The sequence below is a fragment of the Amblyomma maculatum genome, chromosome 1, assembly GCF_055883805.1.
Source record: "Amblyomma maculatum isolate TAMU_Amacu chromosome 1, ASM5588380v1, whole genome shotgun sequence".
Classification (NCBI taxonomy): Eukaryota; Metazoa; Arthropoda; class Arachnida; order Ixodida; family Ixodidae; genus Amblyomma; species Amblyomma maculatum.
The window spans coordinates 418,323,737-418,340,870 of NC_139344.1; the positions used below are offsets into that span (position 1 = coordinate 418,323,737).

A 17,134-nucleotide genomic window follows, 5' to 3' on the forward strand; every position below is an offset into this window, starting at 1 on the left:
GTCAATCACAAATGCCTGCTTCAAAACATAACTATGGTTATTGACGTTTCGACTGGGGATTAGGCTTCATCAGAATGAAGGGCCCAGTCTGAAACATCTTTGTATTGTGAATCATGCGTCAACCTAATTGGTCAGCATCTCTCCTTGTTCATAAAGCGCAGCCGGCGCGCGCGCGCGCACACACACACGCACACACACACACACACACACACACACACACACACACACACACACACACACACACACACACACACACACACACACACACACACACACACACACACACACACACACACACACACACACACACACACACACACACACACACACACACACACACACACACACACACACACACACACACACACACACACACACACACACACACACACACACACACACACACACACGCACACGCGCACACGCGCACACGCACACGCACGCGCACACGCGCACACGCACACGCACACGCGCACACACACACACACACACACACACACACACACACACACACACACACACACACACACACACACACACACACACACACACACACACACACACACACACACACACACACACACACACACACACACACACACACACACACACACACACACACACACACACACGCACACACACACAAGCGCGCATATATGTGAGGAGGGCAAGTTTGAATTTGAATGCATCCTGGGGCTATGAAGAAAAAGCGTTCTCACGCATTCAGTGCCTCCTTCCTGAGTAAAGACAGCCATGGGACTGTCTCAGTACTCTTCGACACAATGCCTGCTCCCGGTCTACACAACACAGCAGTAGAGCTGATCGAAGCCCAAAGGACCGGCCAGCTTACGCGCCGTCGAGAAACGAGGGTGGGCAGGGCCGTTACGTGCCGATTAGGCTACCCAGAGCCGTCCATTCCGTTGCAGCAAAGGTGCCATGCCATCCTGCCGAAACTGGCAGCTAAAGTCAGAGTAGCACCTCGAGCTCCACACTGGCCGTCGGACACCAAGAGTCAAGGAAATCCTACGTCAATAAAGCCGCAACAAAAATGTATTATATGTCGATGCTGCAAAATATCCATCTGGCAGAGACGCTATGCGTCTCGCAGTCACATATATCAGCGGCGTAGTTAGAATTACGGCTTCCGGTCGGTGAACAAGCTCAAGTACGACGGCTGAACAGACCGCCATAGCAGTGGGCCTTGACCTTGTACGACATAAGGACATACATGATGAATGCCACACTAGTCTAACATATACAATAACTATAGATTCCCAAGCGGTACGTGTTCCACGCCTTCGCGAAGAATGCAATATCTCTGCAAGCTGCGGGCGTTCTGTCGCCAATATGTTCCGATATGTTCCCCAACTTCCGCATCGTATAGACCCTCGGTCACGCCTCGCTTCCTGGCAACGAAAGTGCACATGTGCTTGACTAAGAAACTTTCCGGGTGCTGTTAAAGGAAGTGGAGGACGAATTAGAAACGGAGGGTACCTGCGCGGGCCTGTATTCTTACAACGAAATCGCGCATTATTACTGTATGCAAATAAGGATATTGCCACAACCGCATCCAACACTCACCAAGGCCGAAGCTGCGCATGGCGTCAGCTATCAGACACATACGTATCCTAACTTATATCATAAATATACATTCTTCCCCTCCTGCTATCCAAAAAGATGCCCAAGTTGCCATCAACGCAAAACTAAATTATATCATTCAGTTTAGGCCTGTCCAACACCACCCATCAATGTTCCACCTATCAAATTCCACACACCGTCCTCTTGGGGACAAGCCTTGATCAGCACCGAGCCCAACAATCAGCGCCGGCGGATTAAGCGAGCTGAGCAAATATCGGTGGCGAACTGGACTCTTAACTGAGCAGCTTTAATTTTTCTTGAGACCGTTCTCTCCAGCATCACATCGTAAGGCCAGCGCCAGCTACTCTAACAGGCCTGCCGGATAGAAGCGGCACATGTGGACAGAGGGCTCCCCTCAGGAACAAAAATATAATGTTTTTTCTTCCTCATCCCCCTCCGTGAAGAGTAATTAAATTTAAATGAGTGCCGTTACACTGGACAGCAGATATTTAAAAATAAAAATGCAATGTATCTGCTGTGCATCTAAAAGTGAAGAAAGTAAATTTTCAAGGGATGGAAAAAGTACAACAATGCTATCTGTGGTGTGTTTGTAGTGTAGAATAGCATGCAGGGGAAACAGTGCTGGAAAACCGATGTTATGTAGTATTGCATATATCTTGGTGCTACCACTTTCTATCGCGAAAACAAGGAATTCCTTCCAGGGAAGTACAAGCAGAGTTTCCATGGAGACGTTTTCCGCCTGCATGATGCAAAGTCGAAAGTAGCTGTCTTATTCCGTGCTGTTTCGCAGGTTTTCAGTCCTCGGCAGAGCGACGGGCAAAAGATAGTAAGCAAACTAACCCTGTTCCTCTGATGAACAGTATAAAGTCCGTAGTGGTGTCGTCCTTCTGGAGCTCTCGGAACGTGAGGCACGAGTTATTCATCCAGTGCGCGATGCCCTGTCGAATCAAGTCCGCCTCGTTGGCCGCTGCAAACATTGCGCATAAACAGGCAACCAGTGAAACACACTTACGAATTCATGCTTTCGTTCTTGTGCATGCTATAGTAGTGTTTTGCGTGCATTACGTTCGTGTACTTACAAAGACACTAGAAGGGTGCCTTTCGTAGAAGGATGCACGTGAAACAAAAACCAATAAGGAAGAGAAAATGTTATCCAGTGCTCTTGAGAATCGCATATATGGTCTCATAAGAAGAAGTGGTGGCCGTACCGTCTGACGCTGGTAAGGTTTGAAGATAAGTGATTGTTCAAATTGATGTTAGGGACTGATCCTCTTTAAACTGATATCGCATGCTAATGTTTAAGGTTAGAACACGGTGCGTTTTAACGAAGGTTTTACTTTGCTGTTGAGTAATTTCAGTGAATTTGTCATATGGGGAAATTGCCCGGTTGTTCGCAAGGATACGGCGCCACCGAAAACTGTGATAAGATTAAAAACAATGTGAATATGAAAATTTCAGGTTTACTGGTTTAGTTCGCTGCGCACAATATCTGTAATTTCGGCGTCAAAAGTACATACGATAATTTCGTACACCGCTTTATTATGTTAACTGCCTGTCAGAGTTGTCGTTTCGTTCTTCCTTCTCGTTGCATTTAGAGTCATGTGTCTTCCATATAAGACGTCAGTGTACGTACAGCTCTCACTAATCTTGTATGGTACGATGCCACCGGGCCAGGTGATGCTCCGAGAAGGTTGTATTGCGTACATATCCAGCAGGTCGCGCTCGGTCATCAGCATGTCACCCTGAAACATCACCTGACCGCCGTCCAGTTTCGGAACCTCGTGCAGCATCTGCCGGTACTGCGCAAGATGTGTGCAAAAAAAAAAAAAAGAAAGTTTGCCATAGGAAACACTAAGCCCGCGGGAACGGCGAATGTGTAAGACGCTGGCTTTTCTACCAATGAAGAAGCCAACAGCAGTCGGCGAGGCCAAGGAAAGCATTGGGAATTGTACTTTTTCTTTTTTTCTTTTTGCTTTGGTAATCACATAAATCAGTAATGTAGTCTGTTTAGGGGAAACATAATTTAACACAAAGTAGAAGAAAAAACAACGTGCCGGTGGTGGGAACCGAACCCACAACCTCCGAATATAGCGTCGGAATTCTCAATTCTACCTTGAAGAAGAACGGTCCACCGTTCGAAACTGTTAGAATAAAATAGATAATGGGGAAAGTTGTGTGACATCCTGTTTGAAGTTAACTCTGGCCCATTAGTAACAAGCAAACCATATATATACATACACACACACATATATATATATATATATATATATATATATATATATATATATATATATATATATATATATATATATATATGAAGGAAAGAAGCCAACAGTCGGCGAGGCCAAGGAAAGCGTTGGGGATGGTATTTTATGTCTTTTTTTTTAATGTTTACTTGGATAAGCACAGAAATTAGTAATGTAATCTGTTTAGGGGAAAGATAATTAGACACAAAGTAGAAGAAAAAACAACGTATATATATATATATATATATATATATATATATATATATATATATATATATTGTTACGATGAAATAGCAAAGGGGTGTTTATTTACAGTGATATGGCAGTGGGATAAGGTGAAGCCTACTAGCCCCAGGCACCAACGCTTCGTCTTCTTCTTCTGCCTCACCATCACCATCCCTCATCGTCGTCATTAGCGTGACATTTCCCCCCTACTCAGACGAAGCCCTCTGGGCGTGTTCGTGAGTCGTGCGAGGCTGACACGGCTTCAAGCGGGCAACATGACACAGTTCGGTTTTGGCAGACCGGCGACCCGATGCTGTCAGGCGGGCTATCCCATAAGTTAAATCACTAAGGCGTTTGATAACCACATATGGGCCGTCATAATGGGCCAAGAGTTTTTGATGTAGGCCACGGCGCCGAATTGGACGCCATAGCCAGACTAAATCACCTACAGAGTACGTGACCCGCCGGTGACTGGAATCGTATCGCACTTTGGAACGTTCTTGTGAAGCACCAGACCGTAATCGGGCGATTCTCCGAGCTTCTTCGGCGAGACAGAGGGTCTCAGCCAGGCAGGGGTCTTCACGGCTTGTGAAGGGCAGGATAGTATCCAGAGAGTAGCGTGGCGGTCTGGCGTAAAGCAGAAAAAATGGACTGTATCCAGTCGTCTCATGCGTGGCGGTATTAAACGCATACGTGATGAAGGGCAGTATGGTGTCCCAGTTCTTATGCCCTGCGTCCACATACATGGCTAGCATGTTGATAAGCGTTCTGTTGACGCGCTCAGTCAAGCCATTTGTCTGGGGATGGTATGGCGTCGAGTGTCGGAAAGTTACGGCGCATAAACGCATGAGCTCTTCAACAACATCAGCAGTGAATTGTCGGCCCCGGTCAGTGATGACAATTCGTGGCGGCCCGTGTCGTAAGATGACTGAGTGCAGCAAGAAAAGCGACACCTGATGCGCCGTAGCAGATGGAAGAGCGGCGGTTTCACAGTAACGTGTGAGATAGTCCACGCAGATTACAATCCAGCGATTTCCATCCACGGACTTCGGAAACGGACCTACGAGGTCAATGCCTACTTGATCAAACGGTGCTGTCGGGGTCTTCACAGGGTGCAGCAAGCCAGACGGAGTTGCAGTTGGACGTTTGTGGCGTTGACATTGCTTGCAACTGGCAACGTATTGTTCAACCGTCGAGCGCATTCTGGGCCAGTAAAATCTTTCTTGAGCACGGTGAAGTGTTCTAACCGATCCCAAATGCCCAGAAGTTGGATTATCATGCATAACACGCAATACGTCCGTGCACAACGTCTTGGGAACTACGAGTAGGTATCGCTGGCCGACAGGCGAATAACTCTTTTTCCATAGGAGGCCATCATGCACACAAAAACGGCTTGTAGGTACGTTGGCTTGGGCAAAGAGAGGCTGCAGACTGGTATCATTTTGCTGTTCCGTTTTGAAAACATTCGTGTCGGGGAACGCTGGCTCGAGGGTCGATATATAATTGTCGAAATCGTCGCTTTCAGGTCCAGTCGTGGCCATTGGCATCCTAGAAAGACAATCTGCGTCTGCATGACGCCTCCCGCTTTTGTAAACCACGGCAAAGTCATATTCCTGTAACCGGAGGGCCCAGCGTGCGAGGCGACCACATGGGTCTCGAAGGTTCCGCAACCAACAGAGTGAATGATGGTCAGTTACGATAGTAAACGAACGTCCGTACAAATATGAACGGAAACGCTGCACAGCGAAAACTACAGCTAGGCATTCCTGTTCGGTGACTGTGTAGTTTCGCTCCGGCTTGCTCAGGGTACGACTTGCGTACGCGATAACATGCTCTCGTTCATTGTGCCGTTGGACAAGGACTGCACCAAGACCGATTCCACTAGCGTCCGTGTGTACTTCTGTCATTGCAGTAGGATCGAAGTGACGTATGATGGGTTTCGATATTAAAAGAAACTTCAGTTGACGGAATGACGCGTCGCAGTCTGGTGTCCAGTTAAAAGTAGAGTTTTTGTGGAGAAGGCACGTCAATGGGTAAGCAACGTCAGCAAAGCGATGTATAAAGCGTCTAAAATACGAGCACAACCGTAGAAAACTGCGCAACTCCTTCACTGTCTGCGGGGGTTTAAAAGACTCAACAGCGGCAGTTTTCTGGGGATCCGGCATTACACCATCACCATTGACAAGGTGTCCTAGCACCAGCGCTTGGCGCTCTCCAAAGCGGCACTTTTTGGAGTTCAGAATTAGGGCGGCGTTGTGCAGGCAATTCAAGACACGTACTAGACGGTCATTGTGTTCTTGGAAGGATTTCCCAAATATCACGACATCGTCCAGATAGCAAAGACAAATGTCCCATTTTAAGCCGCGCAAAACTGTGTCCATAAAGCGTTCGAATGTAGCTGGCGCATTACACAGCCCGAACGGCATAACATTAAACTCATAAAGGCCATCTGGCGTTACGAAGGCTGTTTTTTTCTTATCTGCAGGGTCCATTGGAATTTGCCAGTAGCCAGATCTGAGATCAAGACAAGAAAAATAGGACGCACCAGAGAGGCAGTCGAGGGCATCGTCTATGCGAGGAAGAGGATAGACGTCCTTTTTCGTAACAGAATTTAAACGCCGATAATCGACGCAGAATCGCCACGAACCGTCTTTCTTGCGTACAAGAATAACAGGGGCAGCCCAGGGGCTAGATGACTCCTGTATCACCTTTTTCTGTAGCATGTCCTCCACTTGCTCATGAATGACTTTGCGCTCAGATGGGGACACGCGATATGGCTTTTGACGAATGGGACGAGCCGAACCAGTGTCGATGCTATGATGGGTCCGATGTGCAGGGCGAGAGGTTGGTCCATCTGTTTCAGAAAAGTCAAACATAGGCGAAAAAGGTAGAAGAATATCCACAAGAGTACGGCGTTGAGGTGAGCTGAGATCGGCGCTGATCATGCGGGAGATTGAAGTTTCATCAGCAGGCAAAGGTACGATGGCACTCGTAGCATCTGTGACCAAAGCAACGACGTGGGGCGCATCGGGTCCACAAGAGGCAAGCTTCAATCCCGTTGGTAAAACTGCGGGCTCGGACGATGGGTTGATGGTCCATAACGAGGCACTACCATGATGCACGGATATCATACAGTGAGGGATAATTACATTTTTCTTCAGGCATGCTGAGTGAACTGGGTGCACCATGGCCTGGAATGAAACCTTCTCAAGAAGTGGAACGGACACGGGGACGAACATGGCAGACAAGGGTGGAACTACTGTGTCTTCGGTAATACTAAAAACTGTTTCTTCATCACGGCCACTTTCAAAAAGTGTCGGCAGATGCGAGCCATCAAAATGAACCTCTTGACTTCGGCAGTCCACGGTAGCGCCACAAAACTTCAAGAAGTCCATTCCTAAAATGATGTCATGCGTAGAGTGGGGTAAGACTACGAATTCGGCTTGAAAAATTGCACCACCCACAGACACTTGCGCACTACACACACCCAGTGGCCGCAACGCCTCTCCACTCACACCACAAAACGTTGAAGCACGGTCATATTCAAACATCACTTTGCGTCCCAACAAGCGCCTAAACTGATTACTCATCACAGACACAGTCGCACCCGTATCCACCAAAGCTAATGTATACACACCATCAATAAACACACGAATTTTGTTTTTGAGCATTATAGTTGGAGGGATGTTGGCACACAGCACATTTCCAGCGGCCTCACCCCCATTGGTCGCGCTGGTTAGTTTTCCTGCTGATGATGCTGAGGCGACATGGGGCGCCGTCGTGGTGATGGAGAACGACGCGCACGGAAGGCGGGTGGTGGAGTAACACTTCTATCAGATGCAGGGGAGTGGTCGCGGATATTCTGGTTATGGATGTTGCGGTAATACCCACGCTGAGTATTTGATTGTTGAAAAACGGGATTGTATTGCCGATTGTTGGGTACTGTTGGAAGCGCCGGACGGTTATAGCGAGGTGGGAACCTACTGCGGCAGTATCTGGCGATGTGACCTTCGACGCCGCAGCGGTAGCATATCGGCGGAGAAGGTAGAAAATGCTGTTGCGAATAAGAGCAGGGAACAGCTGGGTGCGTCGTAGGTCTGTCTGAATGCTCATACTGCTCAGGAATCCTGGTAGATCGAATGGAAGATCTATGGGCACTTGAGGCGACGTCATACCTTGGGGCGTCAGGCACCGACGCATTCCGGTTGGCGAAATGCATAGGAGGATAGTCAATGGAAGCTGCAACTTCAGGAGCTTGTGGGAAAGGCTGAACGGTAATCGCTTGTGGTGGTGAAGCCGGCCGTCTAGATACCCTCTGGACAGAGACCTCAGCAGATTCGTGCAGGGGAAGTGGGTTGAGCCGCAGGAGTTCTTCCCGCACGATTTGCCGGATCGTCGACGGAAGATCTAGTTGGGCGTGGTCATCAAGGCTGGCCACGGTAGGCACGTTGGCCAGCCGCCCAAATTTTGGCACAATACGACGCGTTCTCAGAGCTTGAAAAGCGCGGATGTGTTTAATGACATCGGAGACGGTTTCAAGGCTGTCTTTGGCGATTAAAAAGTTGTATACGTCAGCCGCGATACCCTTCAAAATGTGGCCGACTCTATCTTCTTCGGGCATGTTGGAATTGACACATCTGCACAATCGGAGGATCTCTTCTGTATAAGTGGTACAAGTTTCATCCGGCAACTGAGCTCTTTGGGCAAGGGTCTGCTCAGCCCGTTTTTTGCTCGGTACAGAGTCACCAAAACGCTGTTTGATCTCGGTGGCAAACCGTTCCCAAGTTGTCAAATTGTCCTCGTTATTCTCGAACCATGTCATCGCCGTGTGAGTTAGAAAGAAGACGACATTTGTGAGCATGGTGATAGGGTCCCACCGGTTGTACCGACTAACTCGTTCATAATGAAGTAGCCACTTCTCAACGTCCTCACCTTCCTCTCCTGCAAAAGGTCGTGGTTCCCGGTAAGGCTGGCAGGGAATAGAGCTGGAGGGGGCAGGCCTGTCACCAGCCTGGCTTGCAGCGTCGCGGCCGGCGCGGTTAGAATCGCTGTGGTCCATGATGTTTGGAAGCGGTGGCAGTCCAGCAAGGCGGCGACTACGTCGAAACTCCAGTGGTTCTTGCTGCGCCGTACTTGGGGATCGAACGGAGCACCTTCCACCAAGTTGTTACGATGAAATAGCAAAGGGGTGTTTATTTACAGTGATATGGCAGTGGGATAAGGTGAAGCCTACTAGCCCCAGGCACCAACGCTTCGTCTTCTTCTTCTGCCTCACCATCACCATCCCTCATCGTCGTCATTAGCGTGACAATATATATATATATATATATATATATATATATATATATATATATATATATATATATATATATATATAGAGAGAGAGAGAGAGAGAGAGAGGGAGAGGGAGAGAGAGAGAGAGAGAGAGAGAGCAGATAAATGAAGGGGAAATGAGGGTGCTCGTTATAATACATGAATGAAAGAAGCCAACAGTCGGCGAGGCTTCTTTCATTCATGTATTATAACGAGCACCCTCATTTCCCCTTCATTTATCTGCTTGTAGATTACGGGGGTCTCGGTTCTGACAGTCTTGAAGCCATAGGTAGCTTAAGAGGGTTCTAGCACAGCTTTCGCCCTCGCTATTGATCACGTTCTACGTGACACTGGTGGTAACAAAGGGCGTTCCATGTCCGCCGCTTTGGTTGAGGGCGGCGCTGGTGAACACTCTCAAGGTTCGTATACAGACAACATTAATACCCAAGAAAGTAGCAGGGGGGGACAGCGGCCGATGTAGCTCAGTTGGAAGAGCACCGGACGCGATATTCGGAGGTCGTGGGTTCGGATCCCACCATCGGCACGTTGTTTTTTCTTCTACTTTGTGTTTAATTATCTTTCCATTGAACAGATTACATTACTAATTTATGTTACTATCGAAGTAAAAATTAAAAAAAAAATAAGACAAAGTACAATCCCCAATGCTTTCCTTGGCCTCGCCGACTGTTGGCTTCTTTCATTCATATATATATATATATATATATATATATATATATATATATATATATATTATGAAAGAAGGCAAGGCAAGGTATGCCTAAGCGCGCGCCGGCGCCGCGGGACGATGATGATGAAGAAGATGATGAAGAAGACAAGAGGAAGAAGAAGATCATGGTATGTAAAAATGAAAGAAGATCCGAGGAGGGCTCACAATATATATATATATATATATATATATATATATATATATATATATATATATATATATATATAATGTAGTAGTAGTAGTAGTAGTAGTAAAAGACATTATTGAGGCACAACAGTTAGGCGCTATATATATAAAAGGAATTCACTGATGAGGATAATGCTTCACAAACCTTTGTTTCTTTATAAACATTGCCCACAACGCACAGTTGCTTGCCATGCACGGCGTGGTTATGTCCGGCTCCAGCTGGTGGTGAATGTAAGCATTAATAGTATTTATCCACTTAATCGTTTAATTTCGTGCGGACGTCACAATTTGGCATGGCAAGCTAATATATAAGGTTTCTATACTGATTTCTTCGAAATGTATTTGCGAGCCCGTGCTTTTCACTAATATTTCTGCGCCGAATTCTGCACAAACGAAATATTGTATTACTGAAAATTTTTTGACGTTTTCTAAAACAAAGGAATGCAGGTTTCTGTCATCTGGACTCAAAGAGAACGCTAATGCCCGAGAAACTCGATAAAGTTTCAGTATATATAATGCCTTTTGCTTTGACAGCACTTGGAACATGCGTTGCATGATGTTTTCCCGCAAGTTGTGACGCGTAAACAAAAGAATTGGATAATGATGCTTACCATTTGCGTTTTCTCCCTTTCGTCGTGAATAACTTCTGGCTGCACCGAGGTGAGATGCTCAATAGTCTGCACGGACGCAAAGGTTTTGTTAAAAAAAAAAAAATGACATTAGCTGTCATTGAAAAGAATTAGAAAGAAACGTCTTTTAGCTTATTTTTCTCTACAACATTATAAAGTAATATTGCAGATAAAGTTTCTGAACTACAAATCCTCCCTTCCTAGTTTTACACGATTTTTTGTAGGGTTGTACAGTTATAGGATAACATTACTTTTAGGGAGTGAAAGGTCAGTATCAGAAGCAAACATCTTGTCAAGGCGTATAAAGTGATTGTCACGGCAAATAATTTATGGCCCTTTCTTGTTTAAGGGGCTTTATTATAACAGTTACAAGCTTTACAAGTAACTATTTCAAGAGCCTCGCTCCTCTCTGGTACTTTGAGGGTTGTAGATACTAACAGTACTGGGCCAAAGGTCGCACTTCTCTCACATGAACCACCCGAGTCCCACCGCATTATATATCTGTAGCTTCCCGGTGCTCTTAGTGCACTGGGTCATCTGTTGTAAGCTAGTCGATTTGCCATATCGCATACATATGAAGCTGTGATGTATACGTTCTGGTTATCTATATGTCATGGGCACTCGACACGCATTGCGTTTGTTTGTTAAGGATTAATGCCATGCTTACTTATCATACTGCTAAGACATAAAACGCTGAAAAAGGAACAATGCTGTGCAAGGGGCTGCTTACCTCTTCATACTGCGCACACGCCAACCCTAATAACAGGGGTAAAAGGGCTGAAGGTGTCGGTACCATCGTGATTGCAAGGTGCCCCTTCTAACAGGGGGTACAATCCTCAGTCGACGGCAGCAACACGGAGAGGCGAAGTAGGGCGATGCTGCCAGTATGAGAATACTCTATTTCCAAAGCACCAAAAGCAACGTAAACATGGAAATATTGACCTAAACTTTAGAACAGTGCCCTGTCCGAAGCAAGTGTTCCGCCGTGTTCAGTAACGGCTTGCGTATTTCTGCTGCTGAAGTGAACGTCCAACCAGCTAACCGGCGCTGCAGTCGGCGGTCGGTTTCAACTTATACAAGTTTCCATCAGGAAGCGAATGTCGGAGCGGACGCAACACCGAGTGGAGCCCGAGAGACGGGGCCAGAACGGCATTTCTCCTCCTGCGCGACATATGGAAAGGAAGATGATAACCGGCGACGCACCTTCGCAGCCCTCTGGTATCCTGGGCGGTGTCTCGGCACACGGGGAAGGAGCTGACGACGAGAAGAGGAAGTCCCGACGGAACATAGTTGGGAGTGGTTGGTTGAGGAGGAGGCCAAGCCCTGTTGCTTTCCGCAAGTGTGGTCATTGTTTCGCTACTACAGTGATGCACCGTTTTGAGCGCCTAAATTGAATCGAGGGCTTGCACGCACGAACAAGGTGGGTCTGTAGCCTTTCGCTGGACATGAGGATTACATCCGAATTCTTCTGCTATAACGGTGATGCTACTGTTATTGAAAACGAACGCATATTTCAATATAAAGGGGGGAGGTTACCGCGAAGTGGAGCCGTTTAGCAGGAGTACGAACCTGCATATGCTGAGATTAAGGCACCTTTTGCTACAGGTGGTTCAAATCTTGTGCAATATTGCCTGAAGTTGGTTCTTATTTCAGCTTCAAAAACCTATTTTCATATATTTGCGTCGCAGTGTTGTGACCTAACATATTTTCCTGCCCACACAACCGTGACCGTGGTCTCTCTCTGCCTCTCTCACGTTGTTTATTCTGTTCCGAGTTAAAAGTTTCACGTCCAGTTTACAAGATTGCTTTTGATTGGGAGGCACATGTGGAATAATATAAAACACTGTTGCGAGTTATCTAGGTAGAAATTGTGAAATATTTCAATGCGTTTTAAAAGTTTGCTTCGAACCATCCGTGGATTAGTTATGGCAGATAACCCACATCCAGTTTACTGTTCTCTGGATGGTTGACCAAAAGGAAGTTAGCTGACCTCAAGCGTCTAGCATCACACCTCACCGAACAACGTTGTAGAACCAATTTTTCTCACCTTCTAGCCTTATGTGGTATAAAGAGAAGCCACGACAACAAAAATCGAGTGGTTTCCACCGGTTGTTTTTCTGTTCCAGCGACGGTTTCACGTGTCCTGGAAAAAGGCCCTAAGTATGGTATTGAACCTAAGGTACCGACGCATGAGCTACTCGCCATAAATAGGAATATCGCCTCAAAGGCGTACAGCGACGTCAAGAAACGATGCCTCCTGGAAGGTGTGAACTGCCTAAAAATGTGTGCAACTGTTGCTCGTTGCGTAAAAGGGCTGTGTGGACGTTAATTCTGTTCTGAAGAATTTAAAAGCCATGCTATTTGCTTACTGCAATCTGATAAATATAGGAAGCCTGTTGTTGTGCTGAATGGCCGTTTTAATGAAAAAGCACTTGAGGCGGTTCGCAAATATTTTGGGCCCGTAAAGGGAAGCCAAGTAAGAGTGAAAACAAAAATCACGAACTTTTGAGAGAGCTTGCAACTCACATCGCTGACGAATGCTATTGACGCCAGTTCGTAGAATTCTTTATCAGTCTTTTTTTTTTTCGGTTAAAACGCATAAAGTTGATTTGCCGTTTAGGACTGCTGCAAGTGAAAATGGATCATGGGAACACAATGTCAGCCGGTTTCTTTTTAGTAAGCTTAAACACCTTTCAATCAATAATCTGGTCTCCGTGAAAAGTCAGCAAATATCGCCGCATTTCTGTAAAACAGTGATCAGATAGGCCCGGCCTCTTCTGTTGATGTTCAGGAGTTATTTTCTTGAATACCACATGCTGAGTTAGCCTCTGATAAAGATTGTATCGAAGGCTCGGGGGGGGGGGGGGGTGGCCTTCCAGAACATCCCGGTCGAAGAAAATACAAAACCGTGCCAAAAATACGACAAAATATTCTGTAGTTCTGTCGTAAACGTCAGATTTTTCTGTAGTTCTGTAGTACTTTTGTGTAGTTCTGTAGTTTTTCTGTAGTAAAATTTTGTTGTCTGTAGTTCTGTAGCACGTTTCTGTTGTAACTACATACATTTATGATGTTACCACAGAAAGTTCTGTTGTCACCACAGGTTTCCCGTCAAAAACCGCACATAAATTCTGTCGTAACAACAGAAAAGTTTCTGTAGTTTTTTCCGACTGGGATAGCTGGCTTTTGAACATACAATATTTAGAACCTTTTAGAGCACTACCCGCATGCTTCTTTTATCATTCATAACGACAAGTTTTCTCGGCAGCACAAAGGAATCTCGTTGCTTCATGTGTAGCACCCTGTTTGTATGCGATATAGTTTTGTTTTATTGACCGCTCATTGGAATCGACCTATCGTGACGGTTCGGTTTTAAAGTTTTTATATATGCTGACGAATTTTTAATCCTTTTGAATTCTGGGCCATTTACAAACTTTGGCCTGGCTTCTTTACACATTTTAACTGCTTTTAATCAGTTAGGAAAAGAATTGGTTTTTACACATGAACCACATCTGACAACCTAAAGTTATGGTTCTTGGTCAAAAAGCTATTTTTCTGTGGCAGTCATGCTTGCTCTATGTACTGCCCACGTGCCAACAAAGAGTTTTTGAGATATGAGTCATCACACTCCAAGGCTGTGAAAAGGGCTCAGTTCAGTTCAGGCGTTCAGTCGTGTCCGACTCTTCGTGACCCTACGGACCATGTCACGCCACGCTTTCCGGTCTCTCACTATCTTCTTAACATCACATAGCTTCATCTGCAATGCCTCGAGAATGCCATCTAACCATCGCGTTCGCTGCCTACCCCTTCTCCGGCGACCCTCAACCTTTCCCAACATCAAATCTTTCTCCAGCGACTCCTCTCTTCTCATCAGATGACCAAAGTAGCTGAGCTTTAACTTTAGAATTTGACCCTCCAATGAGCAGTCAGGGTTTATGGTCGACAATATCGACTGATTTGATCTTCTGGCAGTCCATGGAACTCTTAAGAGGGCTATTGCTAGGTTTTCCGTCTCTTGGCGGTAAGCTTCCCTGAACCGGTTATATCAGCAGCCGCTGAAACCCTCGTGCAAAAACAAAAAGGCGCCTAAAAAGATGTCCTGATCTCTCGTATTCAAATCCGGTGGTAGTTCCGTGTATGTACCAGATATCGCACAACCTTAAGAAAGTGGCCGCCAGGCACCATGTACCTTTGGTGTTTTCAGTCCTCAATAAGCTGTCAAAGCTTTGCGGCCGCATTTCTGGCGTTTGCGAGGAGGGCTCTAAAATGAGGCATGACATCTCCCATGCCAACTTTGCAACAGGAGTGGCATATAGCATACCCCTTTCATGTGAGGTTTCATATGTGGGCCAAGGAGGCCACTGCATTACTAAAGCTCTATACTTGTTTAGGCAGCTTTACTAATAGCAGCTTTACTAACATTTTAGGCAGCTGGATCACTAATGTAAAATCTCGGCTTGTGCTATAAGGCTTCCACGTTAAAAAGTTATCTATCGCTGTGCGAGGGACACTGCTTTGCAGATTTTTGACGCTGAATGTGCCTTTCTTAATTCTTTTTTGTCCTAAACGATTGCTATTGCGTGACGTGTGAGCCTCTATTGTCTGCACATGCTCAATTTTCTTTTATATTCCTTGTGTTAAACCCCAATAAACAGTAGGTAGTAGAGCTTGTCAATCGTGCGTGCTTTCTTTCTATTGTCTGCGTTCAAATGTTAGCACTAACTTCATCTTTATTATGCAGAACCAACTAGCCCGGCAACATGCACATCTTACTTGTGTCCAGTAACCTCTGCAAATGCGTATCAGCCGCGTCTGTCAAAGTCCGCTACTAGGACCAAGCGGAAGAAGACCACAATCGCTTCCGCCATCGCTAGAACAGATGCGGTAATAATTGTCAGTGATTCAAAAACTGCCATACGTAACTTCTCACGTGGCAGAATATCAACTACTACCAGAAACACCCTCACGGATATCAGACTCGACAGAGAGATAAAACTCGTATGGACACCCGCCCACTAAGGGAACCGAGGCAATCAGGCTGGTCATCAACGTGCTCGAGGTTTATTCAGCCGAGCGGTGATACCTAATGCCAAGGAACTCGAAATAAAAAAAAAAGGATCACATACAGCAACCTTACACAATACTTCCAACTCTCTGGTAGAGTATTATCCGCCACCACACGTATCACTAATCACACGACAACAAATTGTCTGGAGAAAACTACCAACCAACGCCATCCCCAACCCTGCGGTTTACGCACACGTATTTCCCGACAGTATAAGCTCATTCTGCACAAGGGGGAGGGTATGGGGGGGGGGGGAGACGCCGACTTTAATCATATCCTATTGGATTGCTCAGAGGACCCGCCTCCCATGGTTCTCACATAAGCTCCCTCACCGGAATCCTCGGAAGAAGGGCTGCGCAACGCGAACACCAATATGCAATGGGGCGCCGTAAACCGCGCTGAAGAAGTCGTCGCAAGACACCAGATAAAGGCCACTTGGCTTTTCCACAAAGACCCGGTAACTATACTCCCTCTCCCTCTATCTCTCCCTCCTCCTCTCTCAGCGGAGCGTTGGCAGTGAAGGTGGAGGAGAGTACTGCAAGAGTGATTGAAACTGTCATGCTCCATGTGCGGCGAATGGTGCGATTTCCGGCCGAGCAGTGGGAAAGGACCCAGGACAAGAACCATGCGGCAGCCGCTCGGCACAGGATGTATCGCCCGCTATCTCGCATGGTTCCAATACATCTGCAGTTGCGCTCAAATTTCGCATTGCCGAGTTCCACAATTTTCAAATCCATAGCTTTGTCTCATCGGTTTTGCACACTTTAAGAAAATAAAATGAAAATTGAATCAGAACATGCTGTCGAATTTCTCTAGAAATGAATGCGCTTGCAGTTGGAGTTTACATTTGCATGCTATAATTGCTTTCTTGCTTTCCAGAGGATACTGGACGACTAACGGATAGAATGGAACGCGATGCCTCCTTTCCCACGGAGTCAGTCAAGCGCAGCAGTACACACAGAAAACGGCGTGGCACCTAAAACCACTCCGAGCCGCGGACGCTGTTTCTATTAAAGCTTATAGGTAGTGTTCAGCCTACGATCATGCTTGCCCCAATGCGGTACACGTTCTTTTTTTTTTTGGTGTTAAGTAATAGCTTATGCAGCTCGTTTCGCCGAAAAGCCGTCGGCGAGGTAGTTATCAGCAC

General features: G+C 46.3%; 1 protein-coding gene across 1 annotated transcript in view; it reads right to left on the reverse strand.

Annotated features, from left to right (window-relative positions):
• The window catches only part of LOC146209184 (blastula protease 10-like), a gene marked incomplete in the record, with an annotated part of 36,156 nt that extends 24,173 nt beyond the window's left edge, over positions 1 to 11,983 (reverse strand). Inside the window, 4 exon segments of the mRNA XM_084596869.1 lie at positions 2,440 to 2,566; positions 3,233 to 3,398; positions 10,908 to 10,973; positions 11,656 to 11,983. Of these exon segments, the coding sequence (XP_084452995.1) occupies positions 2,440 to 2,566; positions 3,233 to 3,398; positions 10,908 to 10,973; positions 11,656 to 11,721 (425 nt within the window).
• Between the last annotated feature and the right edge of the window lie 5,151 nt (positions 11,984 to 17,134).